This window comes from Parus major, chromosome 2 (assembly GCF_001522545.3).
Source record: "Parus major isolate Abel chromosome 2, Parus_major1.1, whole genome shotgun sequence".
Classification (NCBI taxonomy): Eukaryota; Metazoa; Chordata; class Aves; order Passeriformes; family Paridae; genus Parus; species Parus major.
The window spans coordinates 9,361,765-9,389,755 of record NC_031769.1 but is presented as its reverse complement, the minus strand read 5'-3'; the positions used below and the strand labels follow the sequence as shown (position 1 = coordinate 9,389,755).

The following is a 27,991-nucleotide window of genomic DNA, read 5'->3' as shown; positions in this document are numbered from 1 at the left end:
AATTTCAGCTACATTTCATACTGCTATGAATATGTATTCCAAAATTGCCCACAGGTGGGAAGAAATATGTTTACTGGGTCTGGTTGAGATGTTTTGTGATAGCAATGTTTATATCCTACATAAAGAATATTCAATAGAATGTGTGCGCCTGTGAACTCATACCAGAGGTACGAGTAAAAATTATATTGATATGAAAATAGTGAACTATTTTCTTTCATAAGAGTATCAGTTCTAATTAATCATGTTGCCTTCTTATGAATAAAATCCAGTATCTTTTATAACTTGACAATCATTACAAGTAGCTGATTGAAAATTAAATGTTTTGTTTGAAACAATTTCTAAAATCCTTATGCATGCAATTGCTTTCCTTGTACTGTGGCCTGCCAATACTTCCCACTTTGCTGATACATGCTCCAAAATGGTTCTATCAAAATGTCCAACTGCATGGCCTGTACTCTAATGATCTGCATCTACCATTGAGAGCATGCAAAAAAGGGCAAAAGTTTTTTTCCTCACATTCTCATACAGCAACTCTCAGCCCAGGATACTTTCATTATTACTGATATTCTTACATTAGTTTCCAGTTCAAGAGAGAAAAATCCTTTAGGCAAGAAGCACAGGCCCAGTGCAGGAACTGACTCTCCAGGCAGTACAAGCACAAGATAATAAATATTTGGACATTTGAATTCAAGCAAACCTAACAACAGCTGCTCAAAAGCAGCAACAAGTACTTCTGTGCAAAGCCTGACACTATTTTTTTCTTTTGCATATTGAAAAAGCCCACCACGCCTGCACACAGCACAATGTAGAAAAATCCCAACCCTTTGCTTACAGGTTCCATGTACAGAATTGAGTACAGTAAAGAAAATTCAGGATGGGAAGTCCTGAAAGTGATGAAATTATATTGGATTTCTTTCAGAAGATTGGTCTGGCAGGAAGGAGTAGTGGAGTATGTGTCTCTCACTTTGGGATAGAAAGAGTGAGAGATTTGGATTTGGTTTTTTTTTTATGATGGGTGTCAGTAGAGACACTCTGATACCTTACTGGAAAAACTACCTGCCCTTTCTTCATCTGTATACCAAAGTTATTCTTATTTAACTTGTAATGTAAATTATTGTCAGCAATGAAGATAAGAAGGGTCACTTGTCTTTATGGACATTAAAAAGAAAGTCTGCAAAAATGGTCTCTGAAATATTAATTTCTCCAGCAGTTTTTTGGGCTCTCTGGATTTGTGCAATGGACAACAACACTGCCAAAGTGGTGGATGTTGTTTTCATAAAGAACTCATTTTTTACTGCTGTGACTTGGCACCATCATGTGGCCACTTCGAGTTTTTGCAACTTAAATAAAAATTTACATAGAAAAACATTTCCAATTAATTAATTTAAACTTAAAAATATTTCAATCTATTTTAGAAGGAGAAGGCATATACCTTAAATATATATGTTCACTAAATACTGAATGCATTGTCTCTAAATTGCCCTTTTTTTCACCAAATCTGAGCTTGTTTAATCAACTTTTTACTTACGCTCTTTCAGCCAGGTTTTCTTAAATTACAAAAGACATTTTCAGTGCTTCATCTTGGTTTAACCCCTACCAATAGTGTACAAAAATTAGTATCATGTTATAGACAGCTGTCCTCTTCCTCTCTACAAGACCTTTGGAAAATATTTGCAGAATTAAACAGGTATTTTCTGTTTTACATCAGAAATCCCAATGGATTTAGAATTTCAGTAAATCCCCCAGGCATATTGTTCACATAGTTCAATCCAAATAGGGAATGTACATCTCAGAACCTGAGTTAGTCAGGTATTCCTTGTGCACAGTTTCAGGGTCAAAATCAGAAGATAGATAAGTGTGATGTAATGTGTATTTTTTGCATGTATGTTTGCATATGGTCTTTAGGTAGACACAAGAAAGTTTTGCAAAGCATTAATGTTTAAGAGGCCCAGAGGTGGAAATCTCCTCACATTCAGAATGTACAGAAACACAACTTTATGTTTGCCAAAGAATTGCTGATTTATTTCAGAGTGAAATAATGAAAAACAGCAGTGCAATTTATAGGAATGCATTTTTGGTATTTTTTAAAAGTATATGTACATGTAAAATACTTTCAATAATGAAACACAGCAAACATATTTTTGAGTACAATAATGGTAAATTTGATTCTGTCATTTTTATCATAAAATATATTGTTTGTTGAAATAATGTATTGATAGTCTTTAAAATATATACAAATAATATACAAATTGCATTACAAATTTTTTAATTGAAATAAAAAATAAACTACACATTTTGCACAATAAATTGTACAACCCTGTTTCTAAAAAGACTGCAATAAAATAGAATACAGTTTGTCAGATTCCTCAGGCTGAGGTAATGCCCACTTCTTCTTTACATACTGAATGTCTATCTGTCCAGATTCCTTGGCCAGCACGATGCCTAACAATCCATTTGCTTTTTCTGGCTCTCCCAGCAGAGTCATAGTTACAACCCTGAAATCAAAAGAACAGGGGAGTGTTTTTTAATTGAGGCAAAATAAATAGAAATTATTCTTCTTTTCTGCTCAAGTCCCAGCATGTTCTTTAGCTTTCCACCAGTTGCAACCATTTCATGTATATAACATGCAATTCTTCCCCCATGCATTTCATCATCAATTTCTAATCATGGTTGTAAATTATTTCAAGCTTGTAAAAATGAACAATGTTTGATGGTATTTTCCAGTACAGTGTAATAAATTTAAAAATTGTAATATTTTCTCCAAAAACTAGCAGTGTGTTACTACAGTTTACAAGGAACCAAGGAAAGCTTTTAGTTAGAGGGATATTCAGAAAGGCTAACTTCAGCCTAGGGAAGACAGTCAAAATTTAGCCCGCTGTAGTTTGTCTCCTCACTTTAGGTAGTTCACAAAATAGAGTTAGAAAAGAAAATTCTAATGACCATTTAAAGTCAAGCAAAAAAACCCATGCAACAATATTAATATTTTGTAAAGAAGAGAGCACTTACTTCTCTGATGGGATAGTCTGCTTTGCCACAGGCAACAAATCATTTTCCAGAAGATCCCAAATGTAAATATTGGATGATGCATCCAGGGCAAAGAACACAGCAGGTCTTGTCAAAGCCCACTGCAGGGCAAGAATTGGCTGGCCCTTTGTGCTCCCATTCCACTGCATGAGGGGATACTCTGATGTCATCTGATGTAATCTAATACTTCCATCTGAACAACCAACCTACACCACAGATGAAAAGAAAATACATTCTGGAACAAAACAAACTAAGCAAGATATAAAAAGTGGCTTACTGGTGGACTTGGCAGTGGTGAGTTAAGGGTTGTACTTGATGATCTTGGGGGGTCTTTTCCAACCTAAATGATCCTATTATTCTATGATTTTTTGTCACCCTTCATGGCAGATTTGAATTAGTGAGGTAAATCAACTATCACATCTAATTAAATACATCAAAGTAGAAATACTGCCTCAGCAAATAATTAAAAAATCAAACTTTTATTAAAATGTTTTCATACCAAAAACAGTGGCTTTCCAAAAGGGAAGAAATCAATTGCAGTGATGCTTATTGATCTTAGTCTGCTCTCCTGGGGTCTGAATAGCTTTGGAACAACTTTTAAATCATGTCTTGTACCATGGCCTACCAGACCCTATGAACAATATAAAGAAAATTAATTAAACAAAATGAAACAAAACTTGCATTATTGGTATTACAGGAAAAAGTTAAATAATTCATGAACTGATACTTTAAAAGATCCTTACTACCTAACAAATGTTATTAGCTAAAAATTTTAATAATATAGGCACAAATTCTAAATTTTATATACAGTCTACTGGTCAAATTCCAACTAAATGAGACAGTTTCCAAACCAAAAAACTAACAACAAGATGAATTCCAGCATGGTACTCACAATGTTTGTTCCAACAATGAAGTGATTGGTATTAGAAGACAGAAATTTAATAGTCAGTGTCTGTGGCATTCTCTGGCTAATATCCTTTGGGAAAAGGCTGAGGAAAATAGCAAAGGCAAAAGATGACATTAACACAGTAAATTGTCTCCTTAAGCTGTGCAAGTACGTACAGAAACTCTGATCTAAAATGTCTATGACTAGATATAGGAAGAAATGTGTATTAAAAAAAACAAAACAACACAAACAGAAAATAATGTTAAATATGTCTTAGGGAACAGCAAATTAGTAAGGTATAAGAAAAATTAGCTTTGTGAGATAACATATGTAAAATTGAAATGCCCCAGTTTTCTTACCTGTTATTCAATTCCATAGTAGAGCTATGTACTAACTTCACTCTCCCTCCAGGAACTAAACCTAAAATTATAAAATATTATTATTTGAACTGATTGAAGAACTTTGCATTAAAAAAAGCGCAATCAACAAATTAAATAGTAAATTAATAAGTAAAAGGATAATTCATAATCAGTTTACAGCCTTTGACGTGTAAGAATCTTATATAATTTAGAGCTATTTGCTTCAGAATTCAAGTCTGAAGTTACAATCTTTGACAGAAATAGAAATATAGTTACATGTTTGTTTTTCAGCACTCTGTAAGACCCAATTCTAGAAGTGGTTCAAATGCCCATTTATGTTACTTGGATCTTTGACAATTAATTATAGTGATGAGATAGTGCAATAATGCATCCATGAAGTTGGTGTATGTTGCTTGCTAGCAGAGAACAACATAAATACTTCAAGTCCTTCAAGGACAACAATTTTTTGAAGAGGAAATAGTTTTACTCATGGTTGCATTAAAAATGTGTCAACATATGACCACGGCTTTAAGATGCACCTTTCCACAGACATAATACCCAGCTTTAGCAGCTTAATATAGCCTGACATTGCATTGCACATGATCTTATAGAAACTGATCAAAAGTTCTAATTTGCTGGGATTACTTCATTGTTTATTTATGTATTTTCAAATGTAAAAGGATTTTTGTTGCAGCCTTTTCCAGTTAGGTAAGCATGTAAGTGTAAATTTGTTTAAAGAACAAAGAATGTCATTTTCTCCATTTACATAACTCATAAATGGTTGAATGGAATTGGTTCTTCAGTGTTTTCACAGAAAATTTTTCTCACACTAAATTACTTATCTTACCTAAAAAAGAGCTTTCAGGACAATTCTCAAAATGGAGACACAGGCAACAACAGAAGCACTATATCAGGTTTGGTTAAAACTAAGGTACAAAGAGGAGGACCAAATACACAGAATCACACATTCTTTGAAAAAAAAAAGCTGTTGACAACACAAAAAACTACTCTGACATTGTAAGAAATGTGTCTGTCTAGTGGCAATTAACAATATAGAATTAGCAGATGAGATTTAGATAGCAGTGAAAATGATTCTCATACCTAACCAATAACCCCAAACATCAGCTATGAACTATTCAGGACTGACCTTTTCCTCAGTAATTTTGCCTTCTTCTAAATTACTTCTTGGCATCACTGACTCTTCCTCTCTCTTTTAACTTCATAGTCTCAAAACTGGAGCATTTCATTCTACCTCTAATGCACAGTACTCACCTAAGTCAGTTTGTGAACCCGCTAGATCCACTTTTCGCAATTCAACAACTACCTGAAAAGTCAATATTTAACATTAATAAACAATCAAAATTTACCAGACTTCCAAGTTTTTTAACAAGTTGTAATAGTAAGTAATAATGTAAAGGACAGTTTGGAGAGGCAGGTCTAACATTACAATGGTTACAGGTAGATTCTCTATTCCCTATCAATGTCTGCAATTCTAAAAATAGCTTCACATGCCTGCTGGATGTTCCCTGATGGAAAGCAGAATATGGAAAGCTACATTCTACACTTAATTGCTAGTTGGTATCTTGTTGTTTGGTCAGTCACAAAAAAACCCACCCCAAACAAGGAATTGTAATACATTTCCAGTGCTTTCCTATACATGAATAAAATGAACTATACATGAACTGTACATTAAATAAAAAGGGTAGATCAATTGGCCTGAATCTGTTGCTATGAAAGTTACTAAAGTAACTGAAGTTAAGGCTTTAAGGAACTTGATTACTGACACAGAGGTGAAATTCTTTTATGCCTTATTATCCACAGGTTCAGCAGCTGGGCCAAAGCTGCATCAGGTAAAAAAACCACTGAAAACATGTGACAGAAGAGTTTTCTGGACAGTAATTAACAGCAGCAGACCTGGTGCTTTCCCTATTACCATATTTTAGGCAAGGAAATCTTATCTTCTGATTTTTACTTTTTATCTCTTTAGCATTTGCTTTACATAAATTAGAAATTTAATTTCTCCCTTACATTCAGTATCATCTCTGACATCACTTTTATTTTAAAATAAAGTAGGTGGGTGAGAGATAACTGAGGACTATTAATTAACTACTGGAAATACGTGAACATATTTTTATGAAGTAAAACAATTGATTGTCTTTTTACATGAATTCATGTACCTGTTAATACTTTTGCCTAAAGATAACATAAGGGAGTCAGATCAAAACTTTGAAGGAGAATTCCAACAGAATGGTTAGTGTTGCTGTACTTTTCAGGGAGGCAATTCTCATCAGAAATTCTGAATTTGGGTTGTTGTATTTGAAGTATTTTATTACACATTATACTCTCTCTTTTCATACATACTCACCCACATGTTGAGGATTCCATTTTCATCCATTGAAGCTATCTGAAATGGAGAGCTTGACATTTCTATAGACAGAAAGGCAACAATTTATATTCATACACTGACCTTCCTCCTGAACAATATTGAAGAATTTGAAACATTTCCAACACTAATACATCCCCTGAAACTTCTACAATCTTTCAGCTGAATAAAAAGGGAAAGTGTCCTAATTCTACCAAAGGAAAAAAAAGGCATGAAACTTTCTTTACTGACAGGGTGGTCAAATATTGGAACAGGCTTCCTAGAGAGGTGGTCAATGCCCCAGGCCTGTCAGTGTTGAGGAGGCATTTGCACAATGCCCTTAACATGTTTTAAGATGGTCAGCCCCAAATCGATCAGGCAGCTGGACTGGATGATCCTTGCAGTTCCCTCCCAACTTAAACAGTCTGTTCTATATTTCTGTCTATTCCAGTATGTGCAGCTTGTCCTACCAGAAAGGCAGATGATCTCAGTCTGCATCTTTTTTAAAATGTCTGGATTCTGCATGGACTTTGGAAGGGGACATAAAAGTGTAACAGATGGAATCTTGTAAAGCCTGCAATAGGCAGCACATTTCTTCAAACCACTATGGATTTCAAAGTACAAATCTGCAACGGAAGTGATAATGTCTTCCCTAGCACACTGTCTGAGAATTTGAGGATGTGAGGATTAGAGTTTCTTTGCAAAGGTCCATTAAAAGAACAGAAAAAGGCACAGAAAAAACACCAGTTAGAGCCACATATTTTAAGTGTTTTCAGATATAAGAAAATTGCTCCACTGACTCAGACAGGTATTTTTTTTGGACATTAGAAAAGCATTAAGATTCTTCCAAAGGCAGTTTTTGAGTGATAACTTGTTTTATCATAGAAATATGGTCTAGAAAGCAGACATTATAGCAAGCACACAACCACATCTGATATGAAGCTGCACTGAATGAACATTACATAAAAATGAGAGCAGAAAACAAATATGAATGTTGCATGCAATTGATACTACAAACAACTAAAGAGGCAGACTGGAATTATAAACTGGATTTTGGCTATGATGTTTGTTTCACTAGATTCCTAAAGAAAGACTCAGATGTACTGATGCTTAGAAGAGCAGTTTACATACCCTCCTGGTAAGAGAGGCTTGAGAGCCCATAACTGTGGTCACTGGTGAGAGAAGTTGAGACAGGTTCCACTGCCAGTATAGGAGAGGTGTGGTTTACTGAGTTGAGAATGCCATCTGTAAATAAGGATCATGAAAGTTAAACATAGTACTTTCCACAAAAAGCAACAATAAAATCTTAATCACTTTTCAGCTTATGGGAGAATGATGATACAAAGAAAGAATTGCAAATAATGAATGACCTTTGCACAAGTCTCAAATACAGTACTGCAAACAGTTTGCTAAATTAACAAAATACTACTAGATAAATCAATGTTTCAATATTTCTATTCACTTCTCATTTTCCAAATGACTGATTTATTCCACTGTACCAGACATTTCATTAAAATCTGCCATTTCAGGTTAGCATGGAAAGAATTATTTCAAGCTCCATAAACAACAGGGGTAGAAATAAATCACTGTTTACTATAAAAGAAGACAGAATTGAAGGAAAATTACTCTTAGTAGAAAATATCCTAAAATATCCTAAAACAAAGTATTCACCACAAGAAAATATGTATTTACCATTTAATAACATTTTAAGGCAAATGTGTGTTTAGAGTAATTTCAGTGTGTGTTCTTTGTCAGGCACCCACGATTCCTGGACTTGCCCTGTGCACTGAACTCAATCTCATTTAAGACTGAAGGCATTAAATCTTCCTAAGTATCCAGCATTAAACCTGCCTGCTTACATAAGCAACCACATGAAACTGTACACATCCATTTGACTACCAGTGTGCAACACAATACCAAGCATCTTTGACCTACTAAAAAAGCTAAAAAGTCTATCTACAGCCAACTACTTTTACATGGCTGCTGCAATTAGAAACACTTGTGAAGAAAAGAGGATTTGGTCAATGTGTGTAGTGGGGTGTTTTAGAAAAATAATAGTACCACAGCCAGAGTTACATCAGAAAATCCTAGCATGATTTGGACTGAAGGGATAAAGATCATCTTGTTCCAACCCCCAGCTGTGGGCAGGGACAGCTTCTGCTGGACCAGGTTGCTCAGAGCCCCATCCAGCCTGGCCTACACCACTTTCAGGGATGGGGCAGCCACAACTTCCATGGGCAAGCTGTGCCAGTGCCTCACCACTCCCACAGAAAAAAAAATGTCTTCCTAATAACTAAACTAAACCTACACTCCTAATAAAATTATTTACAAAACTATTGCTATATGTTATTCTTCACTCCAGGATATCTTGCACGAACATTACAGAAACATCAAGACTCAGGTTACAATTCCACTGTGCACAGTGACTGACCAGGATGCACAGATGCTCACCTGTGGAAAATGTGGGAACTCTAAATGTCCACTCAGTTTCACTGATCATCATACAAGGGTGCATTCTTGAGTCTTCTCGAAGATCCCACACCAACAATGAACCATCTACTGTTCCAGCAAAAACTAATGTTGCTTTACTGGGACTAAGGCAGCAACATACCACCTGTAAAACAGTAAAAACATGCAAGGATGATATGATAAAGATGAATTGTTTGATGAGCCTGAAATAGGTTTGTGAGCATGGAAACCCAGAAAATAGGGATTACATGTGTTTATGGCAAAAGGAAAATCTACTTTAAAATGGTAGTAGGATACAAGACCTTCAGTAGGCCTTCCCTTTTCAAAACAATCATTGTGTAATCTGTATCAACTGTCACAAAGCTGAAAGAGGTGACTCAGCTGTATGGGAATGATGAGTAAAGAGAAGTCCTAACAGCATCTGAACCAGATGTTTTACTTCCACTACTCTTCAACCATGAAATACAGTAAAAATTAAACAATCAAAACAACCAACAAAACACCATGACCATCACTACAATCTGGTTCTGGAGCACAGAACAGAATGAGAATAGTCTTTGTTCACTAGGTTCAAATATGTTTCTCAGAAGACAGAAGAGGGCATATTTTGCAGCAAGACATAAAAAAGGACCCCAAGTAAATATAAAATCTTTAAATAAAGTCTTGTAATTGGTGGACAAATGTACAATGTTATTAAAACATACCTCTGAATCACATATTAAAACTTTCTGAGGACTGGAGGGCTGCCAGATGTTCCAAACACATATAAGGCTCTTTCTGCTCAGCAAACCAACACCTGCCTTTTCAGGTAATCCATGGACAGAAAGTAGTGTCTGCCTCTGAACTTGAGAGACATACAAGCAGGGTATTTTTCGGCCTAAACCATTAAAAAAAGCCAAGAAAGAAAAGCAATAAATGAAAAAGCAAATTCACTGCAGATGAAAAAGCATATTCAGCTGCTATAGCAACAAATAAACTAAGATGCAATTATGAAGAATATTTCTATTAACACTGTGTTGCTCTTGAAGCTATAAAACAAAAAAGGAGGGACTAGAGAAGGAGTTCAAAATACTAGAAGTAGAAAGCAAATAGGAAGAGACTCACAGAAAATTAATAGGATAATTATTCTGGGCATAAGCAAGCCAATCTGATCTGATGCCAGTACATATATTGAAAATTAAACTGAGTCTCAAACGGGAAACAGCACAGGCCAGGCTTTTTTTGTTTAATCTCATGTGTTCATGTCAGATGACATAGGGTTCTGTGTTATAATAGGCCTTCCTAACTTATTTAGAGATGCTGTATTTTTCACTTTTCATCTAACAGCTACTGTTTATATGGAGAAGATATAATTGCTTTTCAAATACATCAGGCTACAGTGTCCCTGTTGAATAACCTCACCTATTTGTAACTTGAGCTCTACTGTCAATATAAGATCCCAAACAGAATTACACCCCTTGGGATGGCCCTTCAACAACAGGGACAAGACATTACACACATCACGTTAACTGCTGACTTTTTATCTGGTAGGGATAGAATCTATTTCTTGTAAGATGCTCTGATGTTCCCTATGTGAAACCAATCTGCACAGAGCTCCAGCAAGATTAGTGCAATTAAAAGGAAAGTGGGGTTTACATCATCTGTGTATCCTGATATGTGCTGTTTGCACAGTAATGACAGAGAACATGGCACTTTGCATAAGAAAGAAGGTATCACTCTGTACACTAAAAAGTGTAGAATAAAGTTCCCTTACCATGGAGGAATGGCTGGTTAGTATTTAACTGGAAACAGCTATCACTAATAGACAGACTGGTTTGTCGAGATCTTAGTTTCCTGGGTTGTGTTGCAACTTGATCTTCCTCTAGCAAAACAGCAATCACCTTTCAAACATAATTACATTTATAGAAACAAAAGGGTCATCTTATCTTCCAGCTTGCTATTTGTAGCTTTCTAAAGTTGTGTGGATTAATTTCATAAAACTTTATCAACTGTCTTGTTAATTTTATAACTTTGTAAATACAGCTTTACAGACATAGAAGTTGCACAGCTCTGGTTCCATTCCTTTGCAGAGAGATTATTCTCCTTGATAACAAGTATTATTTAAGTAATTTATTTAAATTAGTCAGAACAAGAACTGTAAGTGATCTATCCCACTGTATACTTAAACACACAGCTCATAAAGGATATTAAGGATCTAATGTACCTGGCAAGCAGACCGGAGAAAATTTGCTAATCTTTGTGAATCTATTTTAGGCGTCAGAGCTCCATTCACTGATGTATCCTGGCTGTTTATGGGACCTATGAGAAACAGAAAAACAAAATACCAAACTTGAGGCTTTAAAAGGGAATCAGTTAAGAAAAGTGCAAGGACAATTTAATTTTTAAGCAAGAGGAGAGTGGCAGGAATCAACTTATCATCAGCAGAAATAACAGTGCTGAAGAACAAGATCTGTTGGAGACTCATTTTTGCTGCCAACAGAAACATCAAGCCAGAAGAAAAATTATTTCTGCCATGTATTTTTCATATCTTCCACATGTGGATTCAGAGTGCCTGTATCAGCTTGCTATCAAAGCAGCCTGCCACTCCATAGACTCACACAAGTAATGGGCACCAAAGAGAAAGTTTACATGACATGAACTCATCTGTGAGTGAATAAGACTAAAGTGTTCTTCACCTCCAGATACAAGAGCACTTTCTCCTGGATGCTGTGTCCATTTCTCCAGTGTCTCAACTTCCTCAGTCTGAATGTCTCTATCAAGATTGTCCTCATTACACTGAACATATGCCTAAAGTAGAATAAAATTGATAAAATTATCAATATATGGGGTGACACAGCTAAGAATGACAGCACATAACTGAACAGAACTTATTAATTTTAAAATTGAAATTTACAGCTAAACCTCTTCTGCCTGTGAATTCAGACTTGAGCATACTGACACAGTGTCACTATTTCATGCACGTACATTTTACCACATTTCACACCAGAGTGCTAAATAAATAATATTGCAAAAATACAGAATATCTTCCATGATGTGCAAACACCAAACCCAGCATATTTGGGGACACTGAGCCACAGACAGGCAAAAAAGCCCTTTAGAAAATGGGGAAGGAAATGAGAGAGTCCTCTTCTAATACAGAAATGAAATGGCATGTCTGGCCAAAAGTTTCAAGACCATTGCTTTATAGTAATTGAGGCTTAGAGATGAATATGATTAATTTACTACTTTATGTCCTGGTAGCTTTAGCAACCTTATTTTTCAAGGAAAATTATTTTGCAGAAGGAAAATCAGGCCTTTGAGAATTTAAATATTACTATGTAAGGTTACTCACCTGCTTGGTGTCCATTTTACCAAAATTCCTGATATACATGTCGTACTCATTGACAGGGGGCAAATCCAGCAATGAAAAACTAACTGAGAAATCCAGGTCAATTAGTGGAAGAAGTTCTGAACTCCGTTTTCTTCAGGATGAGTTACAAGAGAAAAACACAAAAATGGTTAAGACCAAATATTTGATATTCCTAAAGAAAGACAACCTGATTTTGTATCTAACAATTCTTTAATCTGTGGAGATTTAAATTGAACCAAAATTAATTGGCAGATAAAAATGTATCAATAAAAATATATAAACTATTTTTAAGAGATTTCATTTAATGTTACATTGAGGTAATAATCATATTTGAAAATGCAATATTTATTGTAAATGGCAAACTTAATATGGTTTATTAATAAAAGCAAACTATCAAAAGCTCACCAGATCAACTTGCCTGAGTATTCCAAAGCTGTTCTGTGAGGTAACAGATGAATGTCTCTTTCTTCTATAGTTAGGACAGTGGCTAATTCTCCTAAACTCATTTTATTAACTCACATCACTCCTATGTGTACGTGCTTTATAAAGATCTTCTATGATGTCCTAGCTTTGTTACACATATGCAGGAAAAGACTGACAGTCTCAGCCACAATTCACACAACTGTCTATCTGCTTTAATGCCATAAGGCTGTTGAGACATGAACTGCTTGAATTCACAAAGATGTCTGCTTACAAGTCAATTCCAGGCTCTTGCTGTAGTACAATCTTTGACAATTAGATAACAGTCTCCTTTTCTCTCTCTTGCTCTTGCAGGATTTTTTTAATGTACTTAAATGTGATACATAAATACAAACCAGATAAAATTATGGGTCTATAGCCATTCCATACCTAAAAACCCTTGCAGATGCATATTCTAGTTACAGCTTCTTGCTGAGGCTAGATTGTATTTGAAAAAAGACTAGAGCAACAAGAGCTAGAATTTCATAAATATTTCAAAGTAAATTTTTCTTTATTCTTCAGGATAATTCTCACATCTTTTTGTTACTTGATGACATCTATTGCATACTCTTTCCCACATTTTACTTTTCTTCCTAATACATCATCTCCTCACAAACATGGGTATAGACTGCTGAGATTTAACTCAAACATATGAACATTGCTAACTAGTTACGCATCTTAATGATAAATGCAGACAGATTCTTAAAATAATTAATAAGTATTTATAATTTACAACTCCCAAGTGTCACAATTTATTTATGGGATGCTTTCAGTCTATTTACTGGTAGTAATATATTATCACAGCATTAAATTCCACAACCCCTTCCTTTAACCATGAAAATGCTCATTAACTTCACAGGCTGTGTATGCTATTAGCATGCACACAGTGTTATAAATATAGTCATAATCAGTCATGGTACATAATCAGCAGAGGCTGACAAACATTCCAGAAGGCAATTCTCCAGAGATGCCTTTGTGAGTTTCTTAATGTCTCCACAGTCTAGAGAGAAAGCCTAGATAATGAACTTGTGTAAAATTTAAGCATATAATTTTAGGCAATGTGAATTAAATAACTTAGACAATAAAATCTCCCTTATGTGAAAATTAGCCACTGATGTGCAGCCATGAAACAGTGGAATCTGGTACTAACAATAACATTTAATAATCTTGCTTTATGCATACAAACATTGTAACAGAAAACTGGAAATATATATAGTGCTTCAGACAAACCTGGAGCTCCTGGCAAGTTCCACAAAAAACAGGCAACAATTTGTTTCTTTAGAATACAGAGACATCTTAGGTATCTCAAATCTAGATCAATTTTAGATCAGTAATAATATGTTTTTACAGCAATTGATGTTATCCCTGAAAGGGAATATGCTACTTTGGCAACTATATGCAAGATATATTCCTGATTAAGAAGTTAGAGCTCTGCAGAGTCTTGATGGTAGCTAAAAGGCTTGCTTTTCAGTACTTTAAGTCTACATCTAATTAAACCACTAATGCACTACACAAAGAAATTACAATCCTGGCAACATGTTCTGTATAAAATGTCCTGAATAAAATAAAATAACTGATCTATAGATACATTTGTCATATAAAATGACATATAGCAATACCTGTAAATTATATATACTTAAGAACTAATTACAGCTAGTTAATAAAATATTTGATTCCATAAGCCTCAAGTTTTAAAGTTCACACAGCTCAAATATCTCCCATAGCAAGCTGCCATTTTGTGAGGATTATTTAAAATACACTTACTTCTGCTTACTGGCCATACTTCGGCTGCTTTGTCTTTGGTTTGCCATTTGGAAATCCATGAATATTCCACAAAAAGAGCTTCTGACAGAAGAATCTTGCCTTTCTGTGATATTGTAAAACACAGTGTTACCATTCTTCAAAGAGCATGAAAATGTTAAGCAGTAAGTCTAAAAAACAGCAGATTTGTTACAAAACAGCTACTAAAAGTGCCTCATGCTCCTTACACAAAGTGCTCTATCACCATTTTCAGAGCAGTGAGTTTAACATCAGTAATGGGCCAGCATATGGCCTTTGCAATGGCTCTTTATAAATCAATTCAAAATTGCTGACTATTGTAATTTTTACTTTAGAAGATTGATGCAGAAAATGTCTCTTTCTTTCTCTTGCTATCAGCTGGTGCCTTGTTCCTCTGTGCACAGTAAAACACACTGTGATAAATTCTAAAAATTGCATTAAAGTCACACAGACTTCACCACGTCCACACTACACCTCTGAGTAAGAAATCAGGTAGAGGAGAACCTCATCAACACAGTCTTAACTAATGTCCTTAAATGAATAAAGAAAACATTGAAAACTGTTCCTTGAAAAGCCACAGTTAACAGACCAACTGATGTCACATCTATCTTTCCTGGCTAGTTTGTATCTAATTGACCTTAAGATGCAACTTCCAGTCAGGACTAATGGTGCTTTGACTTCGTCAAAGGTTGACCGCCCTTTTAGGCAATACTAGTAAAATTATTTTAAACTTATAAAAATAATTGCCAACTGATCAGCCACCATTTTAAGCAAACAAGATCAAAAGTTCAGCAAAAAAAAAATGTAGTGCAATTAAGAATGAACCAAGTGCTTCACAATTCTGAAATTTAAAAATCTTTATTGATTGTGTACTTTTCATTAGAAAAAAAATAATTGCATAAATCTTCTGCAAAAAGAAATTCACATAATAGTATGCTGGTTCTGGCTGCAATGACCATTAACTGAAAATCTATTGACAGAATCAGCTGGAATTCCAGAATTGACAGAATTCCAGGTTTTCTAGGCTGGAGAAGACCTTTAATAGATACTGTAAAGACTTACAGAAACTCCATGCTATTCTTCCATGACTGTACTAACTTTGAACCAGACTAAAAAGCTATTAAATATTCTTTTACACAATGATTCTATGTGGTTGTTCACCTCAGTGCAGACTGCAAAGGAGAACCACAACTGTACTTAAATAAGCAGCTCTGACACTCACAGGTGTGAGATCAATTGAATGCCAGACATTTCAGAAAGAGCTTGCATTTAAAAGTGATAAAGTGCTATATATTTGAGTAGTATTGATATTTTTTCTTGCCTTCCCTCCAAAACAGTTGCTTCAACTTCGCTTAAAAGAAAAAGGTGAATTTAATGGCAGCGGAAGCCCCAGACTGTTCCAGCAGACTGTTCCAACTCTTTAAGTTTTCAAAATCCAGACTCTCATATGCTTCTTTTACCCAAAATAAGACATATTAAATGTCAGTCTGTACTTTTTATATTTCACAATTTAAATGATTAGTAATGCCTATGAATCATGTAGCAATGTGGACGTTACAGTGCTTACCACAAATCTATATGATTCATCCAGAGGACCAGATTTTGGTCTTTAGGCAGACTTTTAGAAAAAGTGGCCAGCTGACTTGTAAGTTGTATGTGTTACTCATACATTTAATAAAAAAAGGGCTGGTACTAGTCACATACCCATGACTGGTTCCTTTTTTTCATTTTCCAGTTTCTTTGGCAATGGATTAAAAATCCTATCATTTTCTGCAGTAATTGCTCTTTGAATTTCTTCAATTTCTGAAGTTCTGGAAAATGGAACCTCTCTCAGGTTTTCTTCTGCATCTCCTACTTCACCAGTTTTGTCTTCATCATCTTCAAAATCATCTTCATAGTCCTTTGAAAGTAACAGAACTTTCCATACTTAGTAAATGCAGACTATTAGATGTATTTTTCAAGATTTCACAGAAATTATAAAATGGTGTCAAAATAAAAACCTCATACAGATGGCTATAAATCCTCTGACTGAAAGGCACTCTAAAATAACTGATGGAAAGAAAATGGCATCTCTTGATTGTGCAGTAATTTTAATCAAGAGAAGATAATCTCAGTGTTGTTCTACAGTGCCCAAAATAGTCTTTTTATTTAATATCCTAAAGTAGATACTATATGTTTAGGTGAATTATGTGATCTATAAGAAATAAAATAACAGTGTTCAGTGGTATAAATGCTTCAGGGATGTATGAAGTTGTTCTTTTGACAGTTTTAATTCAAGCTATCCTTTAATGGCAGACTCAAATTTACTAAACCACCACACTCCCTGTCTATGCCTAAGGGTCACCCTTTAATTAATTCCTTTAACTAAGACAATTCATGTCATGCTAAATTAATCTCCTAACATATATGATATGAACAAGTCTTAAATGTGCTTATTTCTCTTCACTGAATGGCAAAGGGCAAAGTGACCAGCTCAGCAGTGGAAATCATCACTCCTGACAGGAGAGGAGATGAGTTCTACCCTCACTGAACAGAGATGATTCTAGTTCAGCTCACCATGAAAGCACATCCCACACACTCTCGTATCTTAATAACTTTAAAGTAAACAAAAGAGAATTCCCCTAAAAACAGGGAATTCAATTAAACAAATTAGTGAAGTGAATGCTATGTATCAATACCTTCTTCCTATGATACTTTTTCAGTGATAAAGGAACTGTCTTTTTTAATTTTTTACCTAAAATTATCAGTTCTGATTATTTTAAAAATTCAGTATTCTTCACAGAAAGTAATTTAAATAATTAAAATCCAAAAGGGCAGAGAAAACATTTTGTGAACACTTCAACTAAAAAAACAAAAGTTGGTTTCCAACCTCTGATGAAAACTAACTAAATACATAGCAGAGACTTTATACTGAACATTTTAATTACTCACGATCTACTGTTAGCCAAATTAAGGTCACTGTCACCTAAAAAATAACTAAAAACCTGTTTATTTCTGTAAACAAAGTTATTCTCTATTTTGATACTTAAGAATTACTTCAGACAGACAAGTGTATGCTTTTACTTACTTCAAAGTCATTTTCATAATTTGGTGAAAAATCCTCAAGTCCTGTGTCTGAATTAGAGATGTGTGTATCTTTCATTTCCTATATAAGAAAAATGAATGAAACCATTAAATAATCTTACAAAATAAAATCTCTTATCTGCCAAATCTTAGCATACAATAAATTAATAGTTGCTGTTCTCAGAGATTTTTACATTTTCAAGCAAACATATAGCTTATACAGGTAATTAAATTTATATTATGAAGTGAAAATTGCTGAATTAAACTAAAGAAGAAAAACAGAACTCAGACTTATCTTGGGAAGACCAACTGGTTTTTACCATTATTTTTATTGGAAACAACATAAAAACTGGTGTGTTGCCTACAATTTCATTGCTGGTGCTAACAACAAAATACAATTGCCCTACTCTTTTGAAGACTAGACAAAATTATCCCTGCACTTAAGTTATACTGAGGGTATAACTTTAATCCTTTAATAAAATAGTGCAAATGTTGAAACCAGGAAAGCAGAGACATGGATATAACAGGAGAATAAGATAATTTTTATATGTAAATAATTTTGGTGGCATTGAATCCTCCACTTTATTTACATGGAATAAGATTTACGGTATCCCTGCAGTAACTTCCAAATACGTTTCCTTTCTCTAGATTATTAACTTGATTAAAATAATGACATTTATTTATGGCAGCTTTCCTGGTTGCAACATTTGCAGTGTTTCATTAACAGACTGAATCCCCCAGTATAACTTAGGTTGTGAGAAATTTCTTTGATTTCTTCTTTCTGCAAGGTTGCAGGAACTCAGAAGTAACTATAATTCATATAATTTTTTAAAAAAATCCTAATTCCATTTAGTCATACACCTTTGGTAACACACTCAACAAAGGTGAGTCTTCATTAGCTATTAGTAAAACTTTGTAGTTTTTATTACCTATGATCATCTCAGAAATGCCCACAGAGCTGTCAGCTTCACTAATAACACAGATGCACCTGGTACATAAATGGTTTTTACACACTAAAAAACTCCACTTGTCAGTAGTTGCCTGGGTTCCTATTTTAAAGAATTTGTAGAGAAAATCTATATATTGCCAATACAAAGCAGGATTAGGAAATCCTGCTGGAATACCTGGAAGGCTGTGGCACTTGGAGCAATAAATATACAAAAAAAAATCAACAGCATAGAATGAAAATCCCTAGAATTTAAGTCTCCTTGTTGAGTCAGGTAGGGATTAAGTGGAATTTCACCCTCCTGGGCTGCCTCCGATTGCCAATGAACACAGAGAAGATAATGGAAAAGGAGTCCAAGTATAAGAGTACTGAACTGCCCATTTCTCTCCACAAACTGAAAATGAAATTTAGGTCCTCACCACAGAAATTCACACTTAAAGATGAGCTGAATCAATTAGTTGAAAATATCATGAAACTTTTTAAAATTGTTATGGTAGAGTTAGGCTGTATCTGCACAGACTGCTCCAAATAAACCCAACTCTATAGAGCTTCTGACTTGATGAAAATTTGGTTCTGTCTGCACCTGTTCATTTAAAAATATTAAAATAAATAATTTCAAAATATAAAAATCATTTCCTCTTCCTTAGTTTTACCTCTTGTCTTGTGTCCATCTCCTCTTTTTTGATGAGTTTTCCTTTATCTTTTACAGTCCTATTCAAAAAGAGAACAATTAATGTATTGGTTAACTCATAAGAAAACAATTCTGTTTGTTTTGTTTTCTGGGGATTTTGTTTGTTTTAGTAAAAAAAAAAAAAAAGCTTTTTTTCTGAAAAGGAAAAACAGTTGGAAATTTCCAATTAACTGAAATATTTCTACAAGTATTTTTATAGATTTCTGTTGAAACAAGAGGATAATTAAATAACCAAGTGATTAACCAGCAAAGAATTCAGAAACTTTGTCCAAATTTAACACCTATAATCGCATAAAAAGGCAAGACAAAGTAATAAGGAAAAAAATTTCATAACCCCACACATTTATTATTTGTATTAATATTTTCAGCAAACCAGAGATCAAGATCAGTTTGGTTCAATATACACTAAAGCTATAAATCAAAGACAGATTTCAAACCTGGTTTTTCATTCAGGAGTCTTATTTGTAAGGATAATACAATCAGAGTCAGAGAGCAGGAGCAAATCAACAAAAAGCTTTGCTACTCAGTAATATATTTGATTATTTAATAAGTTGAGAATATTATAATATTATAGATAATAAGTTGAGAATAAGTAGAAAGTATCAGACTTCAAGAAGAGAGTATTTTTACTTCTTGTGTGAGTATTTGTATATACTGCTGTTGGGATTGACAAACATAGGAAAAGGCAACAAAATTAAAAATTTTTAAAATTAAAATTTGTCCTAACAAATTGGAGTGATTCAACATTAACAGTGTTTGAAACTGAAGCAGGCCTTCAGGACATCTCTCTAAAGCATGCTGCCTTCCCTGCCATTCAGGAATGGCTAAACTCTTCTTTCCCAGCTATGCACAAACAATGACTCAGCCACAACCCCAGCAGCAACAGCCTCAAAACATTGCCTGAATATTCAGCACTGCTGACACAGCTGAGTGCTGCTGCCAGGTAGCATCACAACATGTGTATTCTGAAATATTTCAACAGGAATACACTTCCACTAATTCACTTCAGCCAAAGTGGTCTGTCCCATGCTTAACATTAGTAATACTCAGCCAACACTGGCAGTGACTTCACTGCCAGGGTCCCCAGAAGCAAACAACCCAGACTTGTATTGAGCCAGGAAGCTAAACTAGGGTTTAAGAGTCAGAATTGAAGCCAACAATGTACCCAGAGAATTAGACTTCACAAAGTTCTTCAAGAATTTCACAAGGCTTAAGAATTATGGAATTCAAAGTACTAAAATATACAGGAAACTTCTCTCAGATTTATATTTGCTAGTAATAAAACTTAGCCTCGTAGGATCAGTTAAATTTCAGGATTATATTTCTATCTGGAACTTTTCCTTTCATATTCAACTGCAAACTTGCTATATATATAAATATAATGTTTTAGATACCATCTAGGATAGGAACTGAGTATTGATAGTCAAATTAAACTAAACAACATAATAGTGCCCTGTGTAGTTCATCATGAACCTTACATATGTCCACATGACTATATAGTGAATTTCCAGGTGGTAAAATACAGCAATTTGTCTCCAAAACTAAGTGCCCAGATTAATATATATGCAGTTTACAAGGACTGAAGAGTATCTCTTGCTTCCCTGATGAAGAAAAATAATTAAAGGAATACAACTACATACATTTTAATGTGAATCATCTTAGAGGCAATGGATTTTTTTGTAATTTATGTACTATTGGGCCTATGAAAAAAAAAAGGAAAAATATTATCCCCAGATATGTGAGATTAAGAATTTATGCTTATTGGTTTGGTGATGACTGAATCTTGGTAGACACCATTTAGTATATAATTATTTTAAATCCCTGAACTGACCTTGTAAGCTGATGTCTCATTTCTTCTTGAATCTTGTCCTCCTTTTTGTATTCACTGTTCTGTGAAAGAAGGCACAACGTTCATGAGTCAGAAATGCTGGGAAGGAATATGTATATGAACCTGTATTAGTTGAACTCTCATCAAATGGGAAAAAAGGTTCCTAATGAATTGTTTCAGTTACAAACTATATTTAATTTCAGTCATTGCTTGTAAGATGCTCTGAAAAGCCTCTGGCAGAGGCTGCAGGCTGACCTTGTGAGGCTGCAGCAAGCCTGTTCCAAAACATGAGACTTTAACAGCATTACTACAATTCACACAAACTGGACACAGGGACAGAGAACAGTCTCAGGCACTTTTAATCCCCAGAAGAGGGACTTGAATCTTAAATTCTGTATTATGAAGGCTTTTCTTAAGTTTGGAAATGTATTCAATAGGCTGTTAGGAAATAAATATTTGTTAAAATAGCAAAGGTCTTTGTTCCTATTCAGAAACAGAAATCAAAATATTACTCTGGGACAGAAGCATCAGCATGTGTGCTGTCTAACAGCTACCTGAGCAAATTTCCAAGAAGTCAAACATTGAGCAAGCCCCTGATAGACTTTTGTTGTCTGCTGCAGACAGTCAGTTACAAGAATTGTTCATGGAGAGCCCCCTACTCTGAAAATTACCCATATTGTCACTAGAAAATATATTTCTCAACTTTTATTTCAGAAGCTTGTACATCTTCACTCTTTAGGCAGCAGAAGAAACTATCCTAGACCATCTCAACTGTTGTATGTCTCATAAAATTTATTTAAGAGTTACAAATTACTAGAGATTCCTTCTCTCAGTTTTGTTGAATAAATACTCAGAAAAATCAGGAAAAAAAATTAATTAAGTCTCTAGGACATAACCTCATGTTCTATATTAGAAACATAAAAGATATTCTATGGCTTCAGAAGTACAGGCAAACCCCACAAATATAAAGGGTCTTTATTCACATGCCTACTTATGAGCTGGATAGCTGTTCTTCCTTCATAGACAACATAAAATTAGTTTCCATTAAATCACACTTTTTGCTACAAAGGCAGCCAATAAACTTTAATGGACCTCAAGCCTTATGAAATCTCCGCTCCAAAGTGTTTGCAAAAAATTCAAAATCATAGCAAGAAAGAATTTTATTAATAAAAGATGTTTCTAACATATAAGCAGGGTTTTTTTGTTTAAATTTTATGGAAGGAATCAATTCTGAATAAGCATACTTAAATACAGATGTAGTGTTTTCATCTACCACCTTACCCTCAAATGTCAGAAAATGTTGACTGAAAATCCTAGCATTTTTATCATTCCCCTATTGACAATACACTAATAATTAAAGTAAGTGATAAGGTAATGTTTTAACAAAACCTACCTTTAGATCATGTTTCTTTCTCTCATTTTCTCTACTTTTTACTCTCTCCTTAGCTTCTGCTGCTGGCCCCTCTCTGTCTCCATGGGAAGACTTTTCTTTAGATCTCTTCGATTTATGCTTTTCTTCCTCTCCCTTTCCATAATGTTTATGACTTTTCTCTTTAGAAAGCCTCTCTTTTTCTGTCCCAACAGAATGTTCTTTTTTTTCTCTGTGTTTTCTTTCTCTCTCTTTATCCAGCTCTTGATGTTTCTCTAACTTGTGTACACGTTCACCTTCTTCAACTTTGTAGGCTAAAACTTTCTCAATTTTCTTTCTTAAATCATTATCCTGCAAAGGGGAAAATAATATTAACAAGTCCTCCAAGACTGTTCAATCTTCACAAATCTATCCATATTTGACTATTAAAATGATTTAATTGTAAGAACTTAATCGTTCTGTCACATGGATTTCCAGACATTTTTTTTTTTATTTCCTATGATAACAAGTTTCAAATTATGACTGCACTTAAGATTTTGGTGTTTCTTCTTGGACACTGCACACTTTGATAAAGAAAAATCTTTGAATTAAATGTTCTTCACACAAAAAATTAATTCTTATCTACTAGATGGTCTAAAGTAGGACATACACTCATCAATTTCCTTTGTCATAGAGGCATAAATAGCAAAATGGAAACTTTTGATTTGAAAAATGAAGCACTGTTTGCTATGAAAATTTGATTTCATGTTTGCTTAAAAAAAGAGATAAAAAAATATGTCCTTAAAATCAGGTACCTGAGATATATTTTTTTTGTGTTTTGTACACTTGTCATCACCTTACTATCTATGTATCTCCTGGATTTCTTTGGAAACAGTCTGATCCAGCTTCTTCATTTTTCTACAGTTCTACCTTATTCTGTTATGGAAACACTTCACTAACTTCCTTTACCTTCTGTGCTTTATGTCTTCTTTCTCGCTCCTCAGTTCTTGCTTTCTCCTCCTCTAGAACACAGATGTATAAATTAGGGAACAGATTTTATAATATACAAATTCTGTACATAATTTACTCTAGCATGTAGAAAATAGTATTTTAGCAATGTGTCTTCTCTAATGTAAGAGCTTTCTGAAAAGGAATTCTGTTGAAATTCTCTCTCCAAAGCTGGTTATTCCTTCTTCTCTCCTAATGAATCCCTCTAGTCTTGTGTAATGGTAGGAGTAATGACACATACTACTGATTTCAGCAATCACCCTGCAAGTGAATGGGTCATCACTCAGTAGAGAGTGTCCAGGCACTGACCAGCAAAACCAGTGACATCCATCCTCTCTTCAGAGGAAGTGAAACAAGCATCATTTTTTTTAAAGCATCAAAATAAAACTAGGTTACCAAAACATTCCATAAAATACACATGCCAGTAGGTACTCACACCTGCCTGTTTCATCCTCTCTGCACAGATGGGATATGGTTTCAGAGTATTCCTATCTAAATATCAAATATTTCCAAGTACAACAGCAGCCCAAAGTTACTTACCCAAACGATGCCTGATTTCTCTTCTTCTGTGATGTTCTGTATCTCTTCCTTCAAATGATTTCAGGTAATTTTGTGGATCTGTTTGCTTTATTTCATATGTCTTGTGCTTTTTGTCTCGTTCTCTATCAGTCTCTCTGTCTTTATGTTTCAGTATACCATGTCTCTCCTCCAAATATGACTCTTGAACCTTATCTTTGTGTCTCCCTCGGTCTTCTCTCTGGTGTTCCTGTTCCCTTTCTCTCCGTTTGTCCCTGTTCCTTTCACTGGATTTAAATCTTTCTCTCTCTCTTGTTCTTTCCTTGCTCTTCTCTCTGCCTCTGAGTTCACGTCTGTTAGGGTCTATGTCATAAACAGTCCTCTCTCTCTGCAGTTTCTTCTCTCTGTGTTTTTGGTCTTCATTTTGTTCTGGTAGTGATGCCTGAAATAAAACAGAAAATCTATCATTGTAATTCAGCAATCTACTTTGATAAGAGCATATTCATGTGAAAAAAAAATTGCTGAATTACTAAATGTATGTTTAATTTCCCAAACTATATTAAAATGCTGATTTAGTTCTGGGCTTACTTTGTAAATACTAACATTATGTCTGTGCTTATTGAAAAAAACCTAATAAATGGAATAATAATAACACATATTGGAAAACAGCTTTTAAAAAATAGAACACAAACCCAATATAAATATCAATGATGTAACTGACTGCAGCTTGAATGACTATTTGACCAGGGGATAATGTAATCAACCAGTTTAAAAAAACAAGACAAACATGATAGATGATGATAATAAATACAATAGATAATATACATTTTAGGAAAGTGAATAATATATATAAAGCAGAGCTTGGATTTGGGTGACCAGCAATTCATACCCCATTGACTGCTGTGTGATTACTGTAAAAATGCATTATTCCCATTTACCTAATATAGAAATGTATAGGGTATTATGTGATTCATGTAGCCAGGAAGAGCTGAGTGGGGCCGGCCTCTGGGTAACCTTGGACTGGAGAGATTCCAGAAGAGTCAGTTGTGACAAGGAACTCAGCAGCTACACATTAAAGCCCTGTATCATTTATATTCAGTGATGCAGATTTAAAGTGTCTGGTGCACCAGGAAGTGTTAAAAAGCTACTGCAGGTTCCACTAGGCAGAGTGGCTTGTAGAACAAAGAGTCAACTCTTCATGTTTAGACCACCAATAAATTCTAGTGCTGAAAGGCAGCTTAACGTCAAGACTAGCAGAAATGAAATAAATCCACCTTTAGATGTTTCCTAAGTTCTTCTGCTTTCCAAGTATCTTCTTTGGTTCTTTTCTAGAACAAAAAGTGCAGAAAAGACTGAGTACCTAATTTGCATAGAGAAGTAAATAATTTAACAATTAATCATATTTCTAAGGAAAGGATCAAGGTACACATGGCAAATATCACTGAAAAGATCATCCAAACACTAATTTGATTTAGCTCTAGTACCTATTTACAGTAAATCTCACCTGACTGGACCTGGAAGAAGCCTTAAGCTCAGACTATATGTGTAAGTTAACTGCATATGAAATATTTGTACATAGAACTGAAGGTAAAAATAATATGTTAATGAAACTAATCAAAGTACACATGATTGTTTCACTAGAGTGCTCCCTAGTAAAATAGGTTATATTTCTTCTATTGCATTTGGAGAGCTCATGCACTTGGCTGCTTGACTGCTTTCAAAAAGCCTAAATAAAAAAATCATATTGTTTGAGGTCACAAAGGAGGAATTTTAATCTACTGAAAATTTTAACTAGTTCATTGAAGGATGATGACAATATCCAAAGTGACATGATCAGGCTATCTTTATTATCAAATTTAGACTTGGCAAAAGCTACTGAAAATTAACAAAATAATCATTGAAAAATATTGTAATGATGAGCTGCACTGGTGGAAGAAAATAAACATATGGTGCCCTTTTTTTTTTTTGTTAATTCATTATATGGAGACAATATTTTAACAGTATATATATTTTTCAAATTATTCTACAATTAAAAAATCTTGTCTTTTCAAACTTGGATTTTATAGAAAATTGTAGTGGACTGGTAAACTTCTAAAGTCAATGACAAGTCTCAAGAAGGCAGTATTTGCAACAAACAGTTGTTTTTTTCTTCTGATACTTAAAAAAGGCAAAAACCAAATATTTACTATTGCAGAGAGTCAGATGAGAAAGTAAAAACAAAGCTGACAGTTTTCTTAAATTAACCTTTAACAAAGCCTAAGAAACTCAACAGAACTTTTGTGAATGCAACCTGGAAGGAAGGATATGGATGGGAAGAGAGAAGAATGCTGCATTATAGTCTCAAACAGTAACCTATTTAAAATCATGTTCTGGTTTTACACAATATTTAGGTACATATCAGCAAAGAAAGAATTATTTTAATAGCATAAAATCAGCACAGCCAACAGACAACATCAGCAAAGGCAGCTTCAGATTCATTTTAAAGCTGAGGCAAAAAGCACACAGCAAACATTCACAGGTGGTTCTCTGGCACCCAATAATATACATCTGTCAGTTTTCTGGGGTCTGCAATTTTCACCTCCCAACCACAACCAGAAACTGTTGCTTTTGTGTATGACGATTTTCCACTTAAATCTCTGCTTTTGCAGAAGTATAATAAACAAACAGGGAAAATGAGATATTTTATAAAGGGTTGAGATCTCTGTCCCTCTGTAAGTAAATATCCACACAATAATGTTTAAAACAATCTTTCAAAGGATTTATTGAACTTTCTCACCTGTCTGCTAATTTAGAAGTACTTACATACTCATTTAAATCCAGATTAAGATTAGTTACTTAAATGACACTGGGGTCTTAATTCATCCACCTGAGAGCATTCAGCTCACATGAAATGTCACAATTTACTGAACTCAAAAAGTGCCATTAACGTTTTTACCAGCTAAGAATCTGTCCTTTAATCTAAAGAAAAAACAGCCAGTAGAAAAAGAAACCTCCTTGCTTTAGATAAACTTTGAAAGAGATCAACAGGGGTTTCTTCTTTCACAACTAGAAAGATAAGACTTTTTAACTAATTTAAGAACTCAGTTAAATGTGATTCCAAAGAACAAGAAACAGAACAGTAAGACAAAATTCTGACTTTAATTTTTAAGCTAAACTACTTTACTTTTTGCATGTAAACATTTATCTTTCTTATTTCCAGTATAAGCTGGCAATTTGAAAGCCCTCTCAAATAGGTGAGAGGACGACTGATAGAAGCAGCAAAAGGAGGGTTCTCACTCAGTGTGGTTGTTCCTGCCACTGCCTCTGGCTCTTTGGCATTCTTATAGCGACACACCTGAAATATTTTATATCAAAGTTTAACTTTTCCATCGCAACCCACTAGCTCACTGCATTGGCACTTCTACTTTTTCAAGAGAAAATGTCACACAGTAATTGATGTTAGCGCACGTGGTTTTGTTTCCTTTATTCCGGAGCTTTACAAACGTTCAATAATTTAACACCTTAATGCGAAAGTTACGTGTGTTCCCGAAGAATTTGGGAGCTCGAACAATTAGCGGCTACAGAAGCATCAATTATTAAACACACTTTTATCTAGAACGTTGAACAACGGGTATTTCCGTAAGCACCCATCCCCTTCTGCAGGGGGATGTGCGGTTGGTATTCCCAGCGGGATGAGGATTTCCTCGCTACGGCTGTTGCGGGGGGGGATTCACCGCCGTGCCGACAAAACAAAGCGACCCGGCCGGCCCCAGCAGAGCCGCGGGGGTTCTCGGGGGCAGCAGGCGAGACCCCGGCGCTGCGGCCCGCCCCTGCCCCACTCTCCCGGCCGCTGCCCCTCACCTTGTCCCCCTCCATGGGGCCGGGAGGCCGCGTCCGCCGCCGCGGGCCGGGATCGGGCGCTGCG

General features: G+C 34.8%; 1 protein-coding gene across 1 annotated transcript; it reads right to left on the bottom strand.

Annotated features, from left to right (window-relative positions):
* Positions 1-1,994: 1,994 nt before the first annotated feature.
* Positions 1,995-27,991, bottom strand: WDR60 (WD repeat domain 60). Its single transcript, XM_015620022.1, has 24 exons — positions 27,928-27,991; positions 25,362-25,415; positions 24,112-24,529; positions 23,533-23,585; positions 22,609-22,935; positions 21,219-21,277; positions 19,350-19,407; positions 17,755-17,832; positions 16,392-16,587; positions 14,673-14,775; positions 12,432-12,561; positions 11,776-11,887; positions 11,304-11,398; positions 10,854-10,980; positions 9,805-9,977; positions 9,083-9,245; positions 7,763-7,876; positions 6,635-6,696; positions 5,542-5,593; positions 4,270-4,330; positions 3,917-4,013; positions 3,524-3,655; positions 3,007-3,230; positions 1,995-2,495 (listed from the first exon to the last, which is right to left on the bottom strand). The coding sequence occupies exons 1-24, from the start codon at positions 27,940-27,942 to the stop codon at positions 2,324-2,326; spliced, it is 3,075 nt and encodes a 1,024-aa protein (XP_015475508.1). The 5' UTR covers positions 27,943-27,991; the 3' UTR covers positions 1,995-2,323.

Bases quoted from the DNA above. Each gene is read 5' to 3' on its own strand.
- WDR60 (XM_015620022.1), bottom strand. The intron at 16,588-17,754 runs GTAAGTAAAAGC...TTACTTTCAAAG, and splicing joins ATTATGAAAATGACTTTGAA to GACTATGAAGATGATTTTGA. The intron at 9,246-9,804 runs GTATGTTTTAAT...ACTGTTTTACAG, and splicing joins TTTTAATATGTGATTCAGAG to GTGGTATGTTGCTGCCTTAG.